Source organism: Leptodactylus fuscus, chromosome 3 (genome assembly GCF_031893055.1).
Source record: "Leptodactylus fuscus isolate aLepFus1 chromosome 3, aLepFus1.hap2, whole genome shotgun sequence".
NCBI classification, from domain to species: domain Eukaryota; kingdom Metazoa; phylum Chordata; class Amphibia; order Anura; family Leptodactylidae; genus Leptodactylus; species Leptodactylus fuscus.
In genome coordinates this window covers 163,943,177-163,964,580 of record NC_134267.1, presented here as the reverse complement: position 1 = coordinate 163,964,580, position 21,404 = coordinate 163,943,177, and the positions used below count along the sequence as shown (strand labels likewise).

At 42.4% G+C, this 21,404-nt stretch overlaps 1 protein-coding gene across 1 annotated transcript in view; it reads right to left on the bottom strand.

The window, feature by feature from the left end:
* The window catches only part of LRRC31 (leucine rich repeat containing 31), a 30,294-nt gene extending 10,370 nt beyond the window's left edge, over window positions 1–19,924 (bottom strand). The window contains exons 1-9 of the mRNA XM_075266710.1: window positions 19,693–19,924; window positions 17,434–17,682; window positions 16,046–16,180; window positions 14,019–14,186; window positions 9,933–10,100; window positions 6,901–7,068; window positions 3,495–3,662; window positions 2,899–3,066; window positions 2,327–2,494 (exon numbers count right to left, since the gene is read on the bottom strand). Of these exons, the coding sequence (XP_075122811.1) occupies window positions 2,327–2,494; window positions 2,899–3,066; window positions 3,495–3,662; window positions 6,901–7,068; window positions 9,933–10,100; window positions 14,019–14,186; window positions 16,046–16,180; window positions 17,434–17,682; window positions 19,693–19,705 (1,405 nt within the window). The 5' untranslated portion in view covers window positions 19,706–19,924. The remainder of the gene's footprint in view (window positions 1–2,326; window positions 2,495–2,898; window positions 3,067–3,494; window positions 3,663–6,900; window positions 7,069–9,932; window positions 10,101–14,018; window positions 14,187–16,045; window positions 16,181–17,433; window positions 17,683–19,692) is intronic.
* Window positions 19,925–21,404: the final 1,480 nt, after the last annotated feature.

The window sequence follows — 21,404 nt, the reverse complement described above, 5'->3', positions numbered from 1 at the left end:
TTGGTCCAAACTGGGGTTTTTAGAGGCTCCCTCCACCATGAATTGGTCCAAACTGGGGTTTTTAGAGGCTCCCTCCACCATGAATTTGCCCAAACTGGGCTGTTTAGAGGCTCCCTCCACCATGAATTGGTCCAAACTGGGTTTTTTAGAGGCTCCCTCCACCATGAATTGGTCCAAACTGGGGTTTTTAGAGGCTCCCTCCACCATGAATTGGTCCAAACTGGGGTTTTTAGAGGCTCCCTCCACCATGAATTTGCCCAAACTGGGCTGTTTAGAGGCTCCCTCCACCATGAATTGGTCCAAATTGGGGTTTTTAGAGGCTCCCTCCACCATGAATTGGTCCAAATTGGGGTTTTTAGAGGCTCCCTCCACCATGAATTGGTCCAAACTGGGGTTTTTAGAGGCTCCCTCCACCATGAATTTGCCCAAACTGGGCTGTTTAGAGGCTCCCTCCAGCATGAATTGGTCCAAACTGGGGTTTTTAGAGGCTCCCTCCACCATGAATTGGTCCAAACTGGGGTTTTTAGAGGCTCCCTCCACCATGAATTTGCCCAAACTGGGCTGGTTAGAGGCTCCCTCCACCATGAATTGGTCCAAACTGGGGTTTTTAGAGGCTCCCTCCACCATGAATTGGTCCAAACTGGGGTTTTTAGAGGCTCCCTCCACCATGAATTGGTCCAAATTGGGGTTTTTAGAGGCTCCCTCCAGCATGAATTGGTCCAAACTGGGGTTTTTAGAGGCTCCCTCCACCATGAATTTGCCCAAACTGGGCTGTTTAGAGGCTCCCTCCAGCATGAATTGGTCCAAACTGGGGTTATTAGAGGCTCCCTCCACCATGAATTGGTCCAAACTGGGGTTTTTAGAGGCTCCCTCCACCATGAATTTGCCCAAACTGGGCTGTTTAGAGGCTCCCTCCACCATGAATTGGTCCAAACTGGGTTTTTTAGAGGCTCCCTCCACCATGAATTGGTCCAAACTGGGGTTTTTAGAGGCTCCCTCCACCATGAATTGGTCCAAACTGGGGTTTTTAGAGGCTCCCTCCACCATGAATTTGCCCAAACTGGGCTGTTTAGAGGCTCCCTCCACCATGAATTGGTCCAAATTGGGGTTTTTAGAGGCTCCCTCCACCATGAATTGGTCCAAACTGGGGTTTTTAGAGGCTCCCTCCACCATGAATTTGCCCAAACTGGGCTGTTTAGAGGCTCCCTCCAGCATGAATTGGTCCAAACTGGGGTTTTTAGAGGCTCCCTCCACCATGAATTGGTCCAAACTGGGCTGGTTAGAGGCTCCCTCCACCATGAATTGGTCCAAACTGGGCTGGTTAGAGGCTCCCTCCACCATGAATTGGTCCAAATTGGGGTTTTTAGAGGCTCCCTCCACCATGAATTGGTCCAAACTGGGCTGTTTAGAGGCTCCCTCCACCATGAATTGGTCCAAACTGGGCTGGTTAGAGGCTCCCTCCACCATGAATTGGTCCAAATTGGGGTTTTTAGAGGCTCCCTCCACCATGAATTGGTCCAAACTGGGCTGTTTAGAGGCTCCCTCCACCCTGCTTTCCCACAACTCTGCTGGTTAGAGGCTCCCTCCACCATGAATTGGTCCAAACTGGGCTGTTTAGAGGCTCCCTCCACCATGAATTGGTCCAAACTGGGTTTTTTAGAGGCTCCCTCCACCATGAATTGGTCCAAACTGGGGTTTTTAGAGGCTCCCTCCACCATGAATTTGCCCAAACTCTGCTGGTTAGAGGCTCAATCCACCCTGATTTTCAAAACAAATGTTGGTGCCAACCTCAACTTACTACAAGGGCCAAATTCACTGCTGGTGACAAGCTCTCCTCACTGCAAGTGCCAAATACACATGTTTCAAGGTGTTTTCCTACTGTCAGAGAGGTGGTATTGAGTGTGTAAAGTGTGTAGTTGTTAGGCTGTGATGTTGGGGTAATAGAGGGTCTTTGGTGTGTTAGATGCCCCCAGACATGCTTCCCCTGCTGTCCCAGTGTCATTCCAGGGTGTTGGCATCATTTCCTGTGGTGTCATAGTGGACTTGGTGGCCCTCCAGACACGGATTTGGGTTTCCCCCTTAACGAGTATATGTTCCCCATAGACTATAATGGGGTTCGAAACCCGTTCGAACACACGAACAGTGAGCGGCTGTTCGATTCGAATTTCGAACCTCGAACATTTTAGTGTTCGCTCATCTCTACTAACAACTAGTGTCATCAATGTCTAAACCTATAGGGCAATGCAAGATTAAAGGTTACTTTAGCTTTTCTGTTTTCTATGTGATGTTGCACATATTGTTACTTGTATAATGCACACATTCTTACCTATGACGGCCAGGTCTTGTGTGACCAGATTACAGCTGCTCACAAGGAGTCTTTGTAGACCTGTCGCACTCTTCAGAGTTTCAGAAAGCAGTTTCAGGTTTCCCCCAACACATTTATTCCAGGAAAGATCCAGAATCTGAAGATCCATTAGGTAACGTGAGGCATCAGCTATGGATAGATGTTATAGTTACTTGTACTGTAAAAAGAATCTGTGATGTAATTTTACTTATACTGCTTTGTACATTTATGGTGACTGCATGAAGACCATGAAATTAGCACCCAGGAGTTGCAAAGGTCACAGACGTTGGAGATGACAGCACTGATGAGTGTGTCGGTTCTGTGCATAGGTTTTCGTTTTTTACTATGGTTCTCCATTCACCACAAATAAGACAATGGAGGGATTTCAACCTTCTTTGACTTATACGTGGCAAACATGGCTCTCAAGATTTCCATTATCCATGTGATATTCATTTACAAGTAAAGACTGCCTGTTCTACAACAGGTTTCTCAGAGTAACAATTTACCAGTGCAAAAATATGACTTGACAGTAGTGTTCACATATTAATGCTTACCCAGTTCTGCGAAGGATTCTTGCTTTAATGTGCAGTTGCTGATATTCACAAATTTCAATTTAGGCAAAAAACGTAGTCGACTGAAAAGATGTTCAGAAGAAAGTCCTATACTTTTGTTGGATGATATATCCAGTGATTGGAGGTTAGATAGGAGTGGTATAACCTGAGCTGAAAAACAAAAAAATATAGAATAATTAGATAAAAGCCAGAAGTTTCATTGTTACCTTTGCCATTATATTCATTCTTTATTCTATCATGTGTGAGTTGTGGGTGATGTAGATGGTATTTATTATTACTATATATTTTTAGAGCATCATTCATTCCATCATTAATTCCATAGTGCTGTATATGACGCCAGGTTCACTTTAACGTTTGTCTATCCATTGCTGTGGTCTGTCGGAGGACAAGAACAACGAATAGGTGAACCGTTACAACAACAGTCACATACAGAGCCTGATAGACTCCATTAACTAGAATGGGATCTATTGGGTGTCCGTTCTTTTAAATGGAAACTGCGAGACCAAAAAGTCAAACTTGGTAATATGAATATCTGAAATTGTTAGCAGGTATATAAATAAAAAAAGTAATTGTATTACTGAGTGGTGTAACGTCATCTTTGGAAAGACAGCATTGATGAATATCTAATAGTTCCAGTTGTTTGAAAGCCGTCAGATGTGCTGCAGCCTCCCGGAATCCGCCACCCGTTGCCTTATTGCATGATAGATCCAGTCTTCGTAAGTACGGCCAGTACTGGAATGCAGAACCTTAAAGATAAAACAATTCTATTAAAGGGAGCCTTCTAAGTCATTTACATAGGGCATAAGTAGGGCAGTTAGTAGCATAGAGAACTTAGCTTGTTTGGATTGAAGTGCAAATTGATGCTGAGAAAATTATATTTCAGGCTAGGGCTACACTGCGACATTTGCTGCATGACTTAAAATTGCACTAAATTTGTGTGACAAAAAAATCAATTAATCTCTTTAGGAGTTGCATGCGACATGCGCCAACACGATAGTCACAGGCCACAGATTATCACGCAGCGCTTTTCACAGAAAGTCCACAGAGGTTTCCTTTGCGGACTTTTTACTTCGATTATACCTATAGGGAAACTAGCAGAGTTTCCGTAGGTATAACTGACATGACGATTTTTACATATTACTTAGAAAGCAATAAAAAATAGGGTGGCATGTTCCATCTGTCTTATTGTACTGTCTTATATCTTATTGCTGCAGGATTCTAGTATTAAAGCATCACAGCTTCACACTTAACTTCACCACCGGTAAAACCTGTTCTTATACAGTTTATCCCACAGATCAAGTAACTACACCAGGAAAACACCACCACGCCTACAGTTACTAGTAATTTGTTTTCAGTATATAGCTTTATTCAATACCTTGAGAATATGGTCCCATGTAGCGGTCAGCAGAGAAAAAGCGCTGTGGGAAAGACTGCGGTGGAAGCACATCACGGTTTATCCCACAGCGCTTTTCACAGAAAGTCCTCAGACGTTTGCTCTGTAGACTTTCTGCTTCAATTATACCTATAGAGAAAAACACCAGCCTTTCCATAGGTATAATTGATAAGCTGCGATTTCCAAAACCACAAAGTTTTGGTAATCGCAGCATTTCTGCTGCCTGTATATTTTTGCAATGTGTGGATGGGATTCACTAGTTCACTTTGCAGGGACTGTAAACTGCTGCAGTTTTTGCCGTGGTGTTTACACCACATGGGGCTGCGGCCTAAATAGAAAGCCCAGCAAGTTTGTCCAATTTGTGAATCTCTTAGCAGTGATGAATAGAGCAAAGCATAAGCTCATTAAACAGTTATCCTGTGCAGAAATAAGGGTTTTAATCTTTACGTAAATTAGCTAAATGGTGCACCAGGGGCATAGAGTCCTAGAGAGACTGGTCCTAACACACCTACGCCCCCTAGTGAGCTCTGCTCTGGACCCCCTCCAGTTTGCCTATCGGCCGGTCATTGGGGTAGATGACGCCATCATCCAGCTTCTTCACAGAGCTCTCTCTCACCTGGAGAAACCCGGGAACATTGTGGGAATAATGTTCTTTGATTTCTCCAGTGCATTCAACACCATTCAGCCAGGGCTACTGAGGGAGAAGCTGAACCTAGGTGGTGTGGACCATCACCTGTCCAACTGGATCCTAGACTACCTGACAAACTGCCCTCAGTATGTGAGAGCCCAGGACTGTGTGTCTGACACTGTGATCTGTAGTACAGGGGCACTACAAGGTACAGTTCTTACCCCATTTCTCTTCACACTGTACACTGCTGACTTTAGGCACAACTCATCCAGCTGTTACTTACAGAAGTACTCCGATGACTCTGCTATAGTTGGCCTTATCACTGATGGTGACGATAGGGAATACAGAGACTTAAACCGGGACTTTGTTGAATGGTGCCAGCAGAACCAGCTCAGGATTAATGCTGGGAAGACCAAGGAGATGGTGGTGGACTTTAGTAAACGAAGAGGTGCTCCGACCCCGGTGGAGATCCAAGGGACATGTATTGAGATAGTCAGGACCTATAAGTATCTGGGTGTGCTCCTCAATAATAAACTAGACTGGGCTGATCACCTGGAGGCGCTGCACAGAAAGGGCCACAGCAGACTCTACCTGCTCTGGAGCCTGAAGGCCTTTGGAGTCTAGGGGGGCCACTTCTTAGGGCCTTTTTCAACTCTGTGGTTGCTTCAGCCATCTTTTTCAGTGTGGCCTGCTTTGGGAGCAGTATATCAACCAGGGACAGAAATAGACTTGACAGGCTGATCAGGAGGGCCAGCTCTGTCCTGGGGAGCCCCCTGGACCCAGTACAGGTGGTGGGTGACAGAAGGATACTGTCCGTGGTGACCTCCATGCGGGAGAACAAATCCCACCCCATGTATGAGACCTTGACGGCACTTAGCAGCACTGTAAGTGACCGTCTGCTACACTCCAATTGTGAGAAGGAGCGCTATCGCAGGTCCTTCCTTCCAACCGCGATCAGGCTGTATAATCTACATCAGACCAAGCGAAGATCATTCCGCACAGAAAACTAATGATTATGACTATGAAGTCTTCCTTCTTCTTCTTCTGTTCCTTAGCTGCAATGGACTCCTAGTATATCTTCTCTTCTCAGCATATGTGTGTCTACGTCTGTAATATATTACTGTGTATTATCCTGTATCTGTATTACTATGCTGCTGTAACATGCTGAAATTTCCCCACTGTGGGACTATTAAAGGACTATCTTATCTTATCTTATTCAGTTAGTCATAATCAGTTTTATTTAGACGGATAGTCCATTTTGGATAACCTATATCCATATACCCATTTGAGTTAATAGATGAGATTCTGTGTTCAGAATTCATTGGGATCTCTTGTGATAAGAGTAATGTCATGGGACAAGTTAGGAATGTCCACAGTGAGGAATACCTTTAACACAACCTAATATCATCTGTCACTTATAATACGTATAAGTACAGCATCACTGTATTCTATATTTATACCATTATGCCACAAGAAATCAGTCCCGCTCCCACCTCCAATCATCCATCATACTAAATAATGGCAGCGTTCATGTTACTATGTATAACAAAGTGGTTATTATAAGAATGGAGGGCAGGGGAGTGGGGTCAGAGGTCTGTACATGAATGCCTTGGTCCTCTAAGCATATGAGTCTCATACAAATGTCATTTGCCACAATTACATTAAGAGAGAAAAACTAAAAGTTGTGCTAGGTTCACACTAGCGTTCAGTTCTCCATCGTTCAGGTCCAAACAAACATGCAGACCCCATAGACTATAATGGGGTCCGTCTGGTGTCCGTCGGGTTTCCAATCTCCTTGCAGGACTGTTCTCTCTACTAATTATAGGCAGAATCTGCAGCAGACTCTCCTATAGAGACTTCAACGCAGATGTGAACCTAGCCTTACGTGTACCAAAATAGAGTCACGAAGGAGGCGCGCAAATTAATTTAGGCGGAAAATGATGTAGGAGATATATTTACTGACTCAGATAATTGATGCCGTCCTGCCGCAGGCCAGTAGAGCGCAGTTTTAGAACAGTCAGACATGAGCAGTTCTTTAGTTCTTCAGTGACTGTCTTCAATGCACTTCCAAGCTCTTTGTTTTCTGAAAGTTCCAAAACCTCCATTCTTGACATCTTGCCGATAGCCTTTGCTAAAATATGGAAAACAAAAGAAATCAGCCATATCTACAAATGGAAAAAAGCAATATCAGGGAGGCAATGTTTCTGCCTGCTACCCCTTTATCCTTTCATACAATACAAAATACAACACCCTGCTCTAACGCTGGGGATCCATTGTCAAGATCTCATACAACGGACAGTGGACAGAAATACTCAGGACATTTTTTCTTATTTTTCAGCATTTCATCACAAGACAGTAAGAATTTGAAGAGGTCTTTATAACAAGAGGTCTTCTATAACAACACAGGCTGTTGCTAAGTTTTACAAAGATTGTCTGGAATTTAAAGGGGCAACATAATGAATAATTAAAATGGAAACGGATTACAATTTGTTTCATAGAGCTGTTTTTGGAACCGTGCAACAAAGATAGATATGAGAAAAATAAAGTACATATTCTTTGAATTCTTTAGTTTGATGTATCAGGTGTGGGAAGGTGACAGGTAAACACAGGGCAGGCAAGCTGCAGGGGAATGCTGATGCCCTATCCAGAACCCATTGTATATGAGTCAAAAGTGTCCACCCCTACGGGTCTGAATAGAAGGGAGGGTATGTGAGAAGGTGACAGACAGAGTGCTGGACTCATGCTGTTTCTCCCCCAGGTTTTTAACTTATGTGTGGTCCAGTGCGGGTCATGAGTAGACCTCAGCTCCAGGTGTGAGTCCTTGGCTCATTACTGGGCCAGAAAAAGGCTGCAGATTTTGCACTCCAATGCAGATACAGGGAGTAAGAGGAGGCGTCTGGGTCTGTCCTGTAACTCCAAGTCCAGTGAGACAATATGGTGCTTATTTTGTTTGTGTGGCTGGTAGTAAGCCACACGTATAGTTAGGTTATCATTTCTGTTTAGTTAAATGCTCAGACAAGCATGATTTTGTTTTGTTTTTGCCTGAAGTTAAGGGCAGGTTCACATCTGTGCCCCGATCTCCGCTTTCAGGTTTCCGTCTTCTGCTGACAGGAGACGGAAACACAGCAGACAGTGTCTGCCCGTGAGCGTCTGTGAAGGTCAAGTGAAGGTTAATTTATTTTTCCTGTTTTTTTTCTAAATAAACCTGTTTCCTGCATATTTCGTGTCCCTGTCTTTGACTGTTTGAGTCTGCACTTTACTTCTACTGAGCACACACACATACACACAGGACATAATAAAAAAAAAAACTTGTAAAAGTAGTCTGATATGTATGGTAATTGTATTGATGTATACATCCAACCAGTGTTTACAGTACTGTGCAAGGCTAGGTGCACACTTTACAGTTTGTTGTTATGACAAATGCAGACAGTGCACCCTCCATTTCCATCCACCACCCTTCAATATAATGTTAATATGATACAGAAACTTTCTTCCGTCTTGTTAGGGAGCGTTCACACTACCGTCGGTGTCCGACATGTAGTGTCCGCTCCTAGTGTCCGCTCAAAATCTGTCACGGACACTAGGAGCGGACACTAGATGTGTCCGTGACACCTGTCATTCACTTGAATGGGCATCGGGTGCGTTCTTTTGCACTCCGTGCCCGTCCTTCCCTGTCTGCAAGAGAAGATGTCCGACTTCTCAAGCGGACAGAAAAACCCTGCATGCAGGGTTCCTCTGTCCGCTTGAGAAGTCGGACATCTTCTCTTGCGGACAGGGAAGGACGGGCACGGAGTGCAAAAGAACGCACCCGATGCCCATTCAAGTGAATGACAGGTGTCACGGACACATCTAGTGTCCGCTCCTAGTGTCCGTGACAGATTTTGAGCGGACACTAGGAGCGGACACCACATGTCGGACACCGACGGTAGTGTGAACGCTCCCTTATTGTTTAAAATGGAAGATAAAATCTGCTCAGAAAATCATATATGAGGTTCTGTGTGACTCACAGCATTTACTGAAGTTGATAGATTGTGCCTCTTACCATGACCAAGAGGAGGCCCACTGACACTCGCCCAAGGGCCCACCACAACCTGAAGTTGGCCATGAAGATTCCATTTCCAAGTTGGATAAGAAAAGAGGAGGCCTCATCACCAAATACAAACACCAGGCCCACCAGTAGATTTTTTTCCACAGGTCTGCTATACAGCTAAATGCAAATATTACCTGCCTCCGATTGGTACATTTCTAAAACTGCACACTTTTTAATAGTAGCCAGTTACCTTGCCCTTACCTTGGGCTGTTTCTGTCCTGTTACCCCCTCAGTAGCCTGATAACTCGCTCTTGCCTCAGACTAGGGTCCTCCCTTAACTCTGTGTGTAAGATGATTGGTGATGAAGGTCCTTCAGTAACAGTAAGGGGATGTGCCTAGTGGTCATCTAAGCTACCCCATGCATCTATATATAATAACAATAAATATTCTACCCAGTTTATAATATTGGCGCATGACCTGTGTGAGATGCTGTATTCTGCCTAACTGTATGTAATGCAGCGAGTGTATTGTACCATATGCTACTCTTGCAGGAGTTTGGAGACTAGGAGGCCGCTAGCCCTCCTGCTCAGGGCCATATCAGGGGACTCACCTGCTCCCCTGTGGTCTAGTCTGAGCCTGTGTATCAATGACAGGTAAAATGCAATTCAAATAAACAAACAATTCAAACAAAATGCCAGTATATATCAATACACATACTTAGTATACTTAGTATAGTATAACACCAGTACAATAAGGTTTCTTCTGGACAGAGACCTTCCCAGCAAATGTACACAGATAGAGAGATAGACAGCTAGATAGATAGATAGATAGATAGATAGATAGATAGATAGATAGATAGATAGATAGATAGATAGATAGATAGGAGATAAATAGATAGATCGATAGTAGATAGATAGATAGATAGATAGATAGATAGATAGATAGATAGATAGATAGAAGTTTACCCAGTGAATCGCCATCCTCTGCTTTAAGGCTACACTCTGTTAAATTTAATGACTTTAATTCAGAAGTGCTTGACAAGTGCTGTGTGAGTCTGGATAAGGCTCCTCCAAGATCACTATTCCATGATAAATCCAGTACTTGCAATTTAGGGATATGCTGAAGTGCTTCTCCTGTGTGGTGGAAAAATAGCAGTATATTGTAACATATTGTATGGAGCGTATGTTTGTCAGCATGCATTACATATAATATTGCTGTGATCATTATAACAAACATTGCTTGAGAATATTAAGTTTTCCTAATACCGGTGCTATCTACATCCCTTCTGCAGGGTAAGAGGATAATAATACTCCTTAGGGAGTGGGCACCTTTGTAGGATATGGAGACTTACAGGCCATTTTCACTTCACTGGGGGATTATGGGGAATATGCAAATCTGTTTTCCAGAATTTAATTAGGAAAACAGTGCCTCCGTTCGCTGCCTGTTAGGACAGCCCCCTTAACATCATGCATGACTTTAATAAGCCTAATAACATAATGCGGGGATTATTGCCAAACTAGTATTTCTATTCCAAAAGGAACAGATTCCCAGCTGTGGACAGCGCTGTTTCTATCTATTGGATCTCATCAGCACAGCGTAGGGATACTAGTTTGGCAGGGTGCGAGACTATAGACCAGGATCAGCACCTTTCCCTTCTGCAGTCATTATTAGCAGTAGCACATGACCTGTAGAAACATCTCATAGAATGAAACTACATCTAGCATATGGTGGAACCAAAAATATTTTCCATAAAACAGTAACAGTTCATGGTTGCCCAAGAAATAATCTAGCCTACCTTTAAACTGTATAAGAAAACACATATTGTCCAACTCCATGAGATGCTGTATGATGTTCTAGAGAATATCACTGATGTGGTACCGTGTGGAGGCATCATACAGCATAGCCATACAGGATTCATGCACATATCTCAGCCATATCCACAAGGTCTGTTTAGTTGTACGGTTATGACAAATAACTATCCAAGTTTTCTTTGAGGCTTGTGGAAAATGTTTCCCAATGTAACAGATTTAATCCTCAGTTTTATTTCTAGATTTTCATTCTTTGCATTGCAATACATAGAATATATCTCCAGCCAGAGTAAACGGACAAGTAGAATGTAGCTCCAAGTAATCCATTCATATATTTATCTTTAGGGAGGCGATTGGAACATGTTGAATATTCTGAGTAATGAAAATGATGCGTCTCCCACACCTTGAATGTAAACATAGCATATGGAGAGCACAGCAATAAGGATTTTCCCTCTGCTCCCTGTTTTCTCAAGAAGAACTAATGTCACAATTATTATCTTGTCCCAATGAAAACATAGGACAGTCTATCCTGTGGTTATTTGGTTATAGACAGGCTGCCATAGCCACACACTCATGGAGAGAGTAGCGCAGAAAGTACTGCAAGAATTTACAATCTATAAGGAACTGTGGCACAAATTTATATCACTCGAGTTTCTTGTTTACTTCTTATCTAACATGAATTGAATGCAGGAAATTATGGTAAATGTTCTTCCATATATTAACTTCTGCATACATGTGCATCCCGGATTCTAGGAAGATACATTTTGTCTATTTAATGGTATATTTTCAATTGTATAGCAATTTATGCAACGTTCTAATATTCTTTATTCTTCGATTCCTCACCACTTTGAAGTCTTCTACCTCCTGTCAATGAATGCTAATATTATTTTTATATTTTTATGAGTCTTATAACCTGTCCTGATCATATTCAGATGACAAAGGTGGGCTAGCCATTAAGTCTATCTGTGTTTTCAGCTGTAATAGCCATACCTGTGGGAGTTGTCATATGATTAGATCATGTTTCCAGACACTGGATATAAACAAGAATAGTTACCATTCATTGACAAGAAGCAGGGATTTTGGAAATAGTGAAGAAACAAAGTACAACGTATAGTAACAATTTGGAGATATCTTTATTATTCATTAAATAAACTATATATACATAAAAATTGCCCTAAGTTTTCATCAAATATTATGATTATGATTATTATTATATTAATTATACTTGGTTCACATTTGCGTTTGGTAATCCATTTGGGGAATCCCCATGAGGACCCCTGAACAGACTACCGAACGCATTTGCAAGTGGAGTGCAGTGAAAGCGCACGGACCCCATAGACTATAATGGGGTCCATGTGCTTGCCGCTCGCTGCCCGCATGAATCATGCGGAGAGGAAAGCAGATTGTGAAGTACTTTCCTGTCCACATGTTCCCTGCGGAGATTTGGCAGCAAGCACACGGACCCCAATATTGTCTAAGGGGATCCGTGTGCTTTCATTGCACACCGCTTGCAAATACGTTCAGTATTCTATTCGGGGGGTCCCCATGCGGACTCCCTGAACAGAATAGGAACGCAGATGTGAACAAGGGGTAAGAATTTTTTTTTTAAATTAAGGTAATTAATTAAAAATGGAAATATACAATTTTCCAAATTAATTAATCTTCAATTTGTAATGGTTTTATAGGGTATCTTTCATAGTGATGTTAGTATCATCAGTGGTGTAACTAGGAATGGCGGAGTCCCATTGCAAACTTTTGACATGCCCCCCCCCCCCCCCCCCGACCGACACTGAAGACCTCGATCGCCCCCCTCCTCCGCATTCCTGCGCGCTACATTATGCCCCATAGTGGCCCCTGCAGACAGTATTATATCCCTTAGTGGCCCCTGCACACAGTTTTATGTCCCTCAGTGGCCCCTGCACACAGTATTGTATCCCTTAGTGGCCCCTACACACAGTATTATGTACCATAGTGGCCCCTACACACAGTATTATCCCCCATAGTGGCCCCTGCATACAGTATTATGTCTTTCAGTGGCCCCTACGCACAGTATTATCCCCCATAGTGGCCCTTGCACACAGTATTATGCATCATAGTGGCCCCTACACACAGTATTATGTCCCTTAGTGGCCCCTTCACACAGTATTATGTCCCTTAGTGGCCTCTCTTTTCAGACCCCAGAGTATAATAATCGGAGACCCAGGGAGGATAAGAAATTAAAAAACACTGTTACTCACCTATCTCCCGGCTCCGCTGCAGTCCTCCGCTGTCAGCCTCCGCTGTAGTCCATCTTCTATGACGTCAGACGTCACATGACCCAGGACGCAGACCGAGGTCATGTGACGTCAGAGACATCAGACGACTAGGCCTGAAGCCTGCCCGGATCGTGGAGAGGTAAGTAACAGTGTTTTTTATGTTTCTTACCTATCCCTGGCCCCCCCTGTTTGTGGGGCCCGCGGTGTCACTTACCGATCCCGGCCCTGCCAGGATTAGTAAGTAAGTAAGGGTCCGTTATTGGCTGGAGTTACTCGCCTATTTAATAAAAAAAAAAAAAAAAAAGCAGCGGTAGCGGCTGTCGCCAGACCCCCTAATGTCCCGGGCCCTGTGGCAGCTGCCTCTGCTGCTACGGCGGTAGTTACGCCACTGAGTATCATGTATAGTCATGTAAGGCTAGGTTTACACTAGCGGTTGTTGCCATTTGGGTTTTCTGTCCCCAATCCTGCTTAAAAATGTTTCTACATTTTTCAGGTGGAAACCGGACAGAAACCCGGTGGACCCCATTATAGTCTATGGGGTCCGCAGTTTTTTTTTAAGCAGGTTAGCTTTCCGTTTTTTGGGCTCCCAAGCATACCGAAAGAACAGAAAACTGGCGCTATTGTGAACCTAGCGTAACTGGAATCTTTGCACATTCATTATTTCATCTTTCTGAAGATGAAAATCTGAAAATCTATTCAAGTCATGTAATGTATACCCAGGTACCCATCTCATTACAAGATATGGGTCTGATAAGTTGATAGCATATCATAGCCAGATTCGCTAGGCAGGTACTGCAAAACACAGCAGTTTTTGTCACAGTGGTTATGCCATGTGGTGCCCTAACCTTACTATAAAAAATCTGTTATTACCGATACCGCTTGAGCACACAATCATTTTGAAGGTGTATAAAAGCAAGCAAACATGGTCAAAATGTTCTGTTGTGAAACTGTAATTTGTTTGGTTATGCCCAACCCCAGGAAGCCATACCTAAAGCACCCGCATCTTCGGCAGTCAGTCCACAGTTACTTAAGCTCAGAATTCTTAATCCATTGACATGACAGAGGTGCGGGGTCAGCAACACCAAGGATCCACCAACCAACTCATTCCAAGAAAGATCAATTTCTTCAACATCTGGGAGAAATGTCATCAATGAACCTAAAGAAATAGAAAAATATACAGCTGTAAGGAACAATGATAGTGATTTACTTGCTTATTATAAATATTATATTGATGTTATTAATAATTGCTGCTCTGTATTTCTCAAGAATTCTTACATCTTCTTATTGGCACCTCTTTCAGGTTGTATCAATCTCTTCTTTTCTGAGATACTAAATTGCTTATCAGATATCTATGATACATACTATTGAAATGTTACAGAAGTTCCTAGCCAGAAAGACTTCTAAGGCCAATTGTTATACAGTTGTTTTGGAGTGCATGATCCTAGCATGGTGGGGTGAGCTCTGGAGTCACAGAGTAGCCTACTGTGTCAGAACTGCTAAAGCCTGAATAGCTCGGACTCTAGGAATAGTTCTAAGGCATGTAATGGTTGACTGGTTCAACTTTTTCATCAGGCAGTTCCAGTTTAAAGAGACAGGCACCCATCGGATCCCATTATAATTAAAGGGGTTCGTCGGGCAACGAGGGTGACCTCTATTTTAAGTTCCATTCACACGGAGTAAGTTAGTGCTGATTCTGGCGTGGAATTCGCATCAGATTCAGCACTGAAAAAAAAAGACTCCCATTGACTTCAATGGGTTCCATTTTCCACACGGAACCCATTGAAATCAATGGAAAAAGAGCCTCCCATCGATTTCAATGGATTCTGTGAAGTCAATGGGAGTCTTTTTTTTTCTGTGCAGATTCTGACGCGGATTCCGCACCAGAATCAGGGCCAACTTCCTCCGTGTGAATGCACCCTTAAAGGTTCTTGTGTCTTGTTCTGGTTTTCCGACGGACCATAAAATGGACATACGGGTGTGAGAATAATAATTGCTTGCAACCATATGTTAAGGTAAGCCTAGACAACGTTAGAGCGTGCACAATATGTACAGGACCATCAATGCAACCATGTCATACCTCTTCAGTAAATTTTTTTTTTAGGACAGGGCAAAAAATCAATACATACAGCCCCAGGATACTGCTATAAGGCTCTGTCGGACTCCATGTCTATAGAGATATTCACCCATAGAAGCAATGATTATAGGAGAGAACACTTGGCTAAATACATAGTCCAGTAGTACATGCCATTTATACAGAATCCCTTGAATACATGCATCTAAATTAAAAGACATTAAGCATTACAGTAGAAGACCATGTCCATGCACGAGCCTTAATTTGAGCTATTTCTGTCACCCTAAAGCAGAAAACCTTAAAGCGGCTGTATAATATTAAAAACATCTTGCTACAAAACTAGCCCCATTGTTGTTCATCAGCTGTGTCTGATATTACAGTACAGCTCCAGTCACTTGTGCAGGCAAAAAAATCAGTTACATACAACCCCATCAAATGATCCTTAATAAAGTAAAACTTGCATGCAGTATTGCTTAAGGGTTGCTTAAAGGGGTTGTTCAGTTTCAGCAAATAATTGTTATACAATTTCCCTATATACTTTCTGTATCAATTCCTCGTCGTCTTCTAGATCTCTGCTTGCTGTCATTTATTGTTTTCTTCTATTGGATAAAAAAAATTAGTCCATGGTCATGTGATGAACACACAGGTGCACAACTTGTTACCAGGCAGATGTCTGATCACTGTGCTGTGACTGTAACGAGCTGTGCACCTGTGTGTCATCACATGACCATGGACCATTTTTATCCACTGGAAGTAAACAATGAATGACAGCAAGCAGAAATCTAGAAAACTGCAAAGAAATTATACTGGGAAATTATAATTTTTCATTATTTAAACCATAAAATTTATTTAATGAAAATAGACAGCCCCTTTAACAGAATAAAATACAATACAGCACTACAGTACTGAATTATCAGATCCCTACAGTAGCAAACTTTACTCACCAAGCTCTTTCATGTCAGTAGCTGTCAGTCCACAGTTATTCAGATTTATAAAATAAAGTTCTGCTTTTTTACCAAACTTTTCCATAAAGTGCTTTACCTTCCACCATCCAGCTGTATCTGAATCCAGCTCGTCCTCTGTGCAATAAGAAATAATGTAAGCAACATTATGTAAAACAACACAATCCTATTACAGTAGTAATCCAAGTATCACAAGTATCCAAGTATTTATAGCAGTAACTTCTCACACACATGACTATATAAGAAATCAATAGCAATCAACACTATGCAAACTGAATTTGCAAGCTTCTGTATAGTATCTTGTTTCCGTATGATTTGTGATCTCTACGGTGGAAAATCAGCACACGTGTGACATGTAAGGGAACATGGCACAATTTTGCATATTGGTGAGTGCATACATACATATGTAGATACATAAACCACCAAAGGATATCATTACCACTGTATTATGGCTTTGGCTGTGTACATGAGGGATCATACCTTTCTTTATTGACAGCTACTAGACATTGCCATGCTCACCAAGGTTTTGTTAGTTGTCTCCAGTGCAAATTTTCGGACTATACAAATATAAGTTTCATAAAATGCAATTTCCTTATAAGCATTTTAGCAGGATTTTATCACCTTCCCTCAGTAAGGAAGTAGCAGTTTTAGGCTGGGTTCAGACTGAATGCCGGTGCAGTGCATACAATGGCATCCAGTCGCGGCATTCCACTCTGGATTAGGCCCAAATGAATGGGTCTAGTCCAGAGGGACTGTCGCGAGGCGGACGTCTGTGGCTGAATTAGCCACAGAATCCGCCTCAAGAAAGGACATGTTGCCTCTTTTTTCCGCGAGGGGGAACAAACCACTCACGGAAAAAGGAACCCATTGAATTCAATAAGAGGTGGTTTTTTGAGCCAGATTTTGACATAGATTCCGCGTCAAAATCCGGTCCAAAAAACCCTGTCTGAACCCGGGCTTACAAGCAGAGGCCCTTGCACAATACATACTTTAGCCTTCTCGTCACTAATGCCTAAAATAGTTCCCAAAGTATTAGGGGCTAAATGTTGATTTTTCTCATAAATGTATTTGCCCACAGATGGCTGTACAATGTACACATATGATGTGCATCAGCCAAATGAGCCAGTTTAAATGGATTTGGTTCATTATCCAATGTGTATGAGGCTTCTTCTGACAAAGGAGTGTGACATTGTTTTTCTCCTGTCTCACATTACAGCACACATACACCTTTCGGCCAAGCTAAGCTTGAACGTGTCTGAGGGAGTCGGGCAAGATAGGTGTCATTAGGCCAAGCGCTATCTATAGTGTATACCTGGTTTCCGACCCAAGTGTAAAAGCTGTAAATACCTATATATACATTATTTACTGACCTTCTGTAGGACTGGTCTCTTCATTTTCTTTTCTATTGTCTCCATAATCCGCAGCTACTGGCTTGTTATCAGAGGCTTGTTCATTCTTTTCTTGTGTTGTCTTTGTAGACTCTCGGTCGAAGGCCTTGAAGAATCTTTTCACTTGGAATATGTTGCTCTTTCCTTTATCTGACTTTTTCCTTTGTATTTGACTAAATATCATATCAAATGGAGACCTTTTTTGTACTTCTCCCTCCTTCTTCTCTGATCCTTAGTAAATGGGGGAAAAAATGTTTTCTTGTTGAATATAAGCAAAATATAGATATGAGAATTCATTTCAGGTAGCTCTACACAGGAAGGTTTGAACCATATTGTCTGGGAACAAATGACTGTCAATACAATCATTCCTCTCATACAGTTTGCATATTGTTGACAGCACATTCCCTGTTAGCAGCTTGCAGACAATATTCCCAATCTCTGGCACGTTATTGCTTATGTCTAGGGTTGAGCGATCGGGATCGGAAAAGATCGGATTCCGATCAGCGATCGAGTAAATTTCACAATCACGATCGAAATTCTGATCCCAATCTTTTTAGAAGGGATCGAGGTCGGAGGTTATTTCCCACAATGCTTTGCTACTGGCCAAGCATTGTGGGAAAAGCTAACAATGTTAGCTAGGTCCCATAGGAATGAATGGATTCAGCCGGCACACAGCCTTTGCCGGTGTCTGGCCGCTTAACCCCATGCACGGCGGCTGCGTCCATTCATTCTAATGGGAGACTAGCTAACATCTCTAGTAGCTAACACTTACCTGCACAGAAGCACTGCCGCAGGTATATAGGGGGACACCGCCTGCAAAGCTGGGTTGAGCGTATATAGCCGGACTGAATGCTCTGTATCCCTGTTAGGTATATGGGGGGACACCACCTGCAAAGCTGGGTTGAGCATATATAGCCAGACTGAATGCTCTGTATCCCTGTTAGGTATATGGGGGGACACCGCCTGCAAAGCTGGGTTGAGCGTATATATTTGGACCTATTTGCTCTGTATCCCTGGTTTGGGGGGACACCGTGTGGAAAGCTCGACTCCTCTCCCTGCAGTATAGCTCTGAAAAGAGCTGTTGTTTTTCTTCTGTTTTTCCCTGCCTACTAGAAGCTAATGCCTATCTAGCCCTCAGCAGATCTCTCTCTCTCCCTGTCTCTCACCGCAAATGTGACGAAGATGGCGCCGACTATTCTTATAAATGGGAGGTCACATATTTTTGGCAGCCAATGGGTTTTTTCAATTTTTTTCAATGCCTCCGTTGTCGTAGTTCCTGTCCCACCTCCCCTGCACAGTTATTGGCGCAAAAAATGTGCCAGGGAAGGTGGGAGGGGATACGAATTTTTACTGCGTTTTCCGCGTGATATTCGATTGCAATCGAATACCTCGAACGGCCTGATATTCGATCGAATACCTATTTGATCGAACGGCGTTTGCTCATCTCTAGTTCGGACCATATGGAATTGATGCAGATATTTGGAGTGGGTTATAAAAGACAGCAGAAGAATTCAGCACATATTTGAGATATTGCAGATATTACAGCCCATAGCCTTCTCTATTCTGCCCCACATTTGTGCTGGGTTCACCTGTTGCATAGCAGGGTCATCTTGCTGACTTTATATGTGGTCATTGATTTACTGCTAATTGTTTTATAACAAATCTGGAATGTCTGTACACGACATTAGGAAAGCTAAAAAAATGACTTAATGAAAGGGGAATATATTTAGGTTACCCGGTTGGTGATAATACGCCTTAACACACTTATATCCCTACTTACTATTTACAGCTGAATAACACAAAGTTACAATCTTAGGGTGCATTCACACTAAGTATACGCTGAGCTGATTCTGAACGTAAAGCACATTCAGAATCAGCACGTACAAAGCAGATCCCATTCATTTCAATGGGAGCCAGCATACGAGCGCTCCCCATTGAAATGAATGGGATCTGCTTTGCACGCGCTGATTCTGAATGTGTTTTACGTTCAGAATCAGCTCAGCGTATTCTCAGTGTGAATGCACCCTAAAATTATATATTAAAAAACAAATTAAAAGGCACCCCTGGATCTCTTCTGGTTCTACCCTACTTGGTTAGGCATTAAATACAACTCTATAGTCATCCCATTTGTTACACAACTCTTTTTGTGAATGCACTTGAAATGTCGATACCACTCCCTGATTCAGTTCTCAAGATTATAGTCACAGTACATCTGAATTAACAATGTGTATGTTAGCATACCTGTTATGTCCATGCCTTCTACCACCGTTCAGAGATTGTTAGCTCCAAGATATTGGGATTTGTAGGCATATGTTTCTTGGTGTCTTGTGAAGTTGCAACTTGAGGTCTGTTTGAGCTGACATTCATCCTTTAAAGCAAAAATCAGACTGAAACTGAAGATTTTCCCAGTGCACAAACCCCATGTTGCATTCCTGTCCACTGTACAGCTAAAGGTGTGATCATGTAACCAAACAAGCTCCTCTGCTCAGAGCAGTCCTATCTATACTAGAACAAGGAATACAGTAGCACAGAACATAACAACCCAGGAAATAAGCAGGTGGACTTTGGCTTAAAACTTTCTTTGAGTATGAGTTGCCAAGAAGAATGCGGCTAAGAGCTGAGTCAGTTACTAGCTCAGGTTACAGAATGAGAAAGTTAAAATGTGTTTGTTGTGTACTTTATAAAGTCAATGTACAATCCAGAATTGTATGTTCCTTGGTTTGGGTCATGTAGGGGATAAGGCAGAATTTGCAATTGTTTTTTTAGAATCATTTGGAAATAGCTAATGTTTTCATGAAGCACTCTCTCAAAAGCAATATATGGTGAGTAGTGGTGCAGGCAAAAAAGGGTACTCCGACCCCTAGAACAAAGCAAATTTATTCTGCCGTTCACACATTCGTGGTGAAAAAACTTTAACAGGTGATTTCAACACAATAACAACAGAGGTTGATACGCCATGTATAGGAGGATAATAATGCACAAAAGGAGCAGTAGATCAATTATAAATGGACGTTTCAGTTGCAAGACCTTCTTCATGCTAGATCTACTAAGATCTGTGCACAAGAATGGCCATGTGATCTAGCATGAAGAAGGTCTTGTGACCGAAACATCCATTTATCGTTACTGCTCAACTTGTGCATTAGTATCCTTCTACACATGGCGTATCAACCTCTGCTGTTATGGTGCTGAAATCATGTATTACATTTTTTCACCTTGAATGTGTCATTTTAAGTCTCAGCCAATGTTTATTCTTTGCCACTGAATGTTATAATTATTCTAAACTACATCAGGACACTTCAGTAGTTATGTATTTTTCTATCATACAGTACTATATATTATCACAAAGCTCCACAGTATCCAACATCTCCAAATGTGTACATCGTAACCATGGCCTACTGACATACAGTATACAGATAACCACACCAATCATGGCCTAAATATCACAAACATATGATATGGTGCCCAAATAACACTGCCATACACTATATAAATAGCAGATCCTGCAACCTAAATGTAAATGCTTTATAGCACCACCACGGTATACTGCAAAAATAATATAATGTTACGTGCTATATTATGCCTAAATACCACCTACACAGTGTATAGATAATACCAACATGCTGTGACCAAACAACAACTACATATGTAAAGTCATCTAATAACTAATAATATAGTAATATGTAGTCTAAATAGAACTGCTATACAATTAGCATTATGGCTGACTGAGAACTTAACAATCCCAGTATGTCCTGGACTGGAGTCTCTGTTGCATCACCGGGAGGCTGCCCGCCTGCTCTGTTGTTAGCACACTTACTTCCAGGCCTACTTCCAGGGTCAGCGGCGAGCTGGAGTCTATTTAGGCCTCATTCTGGCTCCGGCCCATCACTGGTTATTCAGATTTTCTCGTGACAGCTCCTCCTGTGCTTTTGTTCCTGTCTTGACCCTCTAAACCT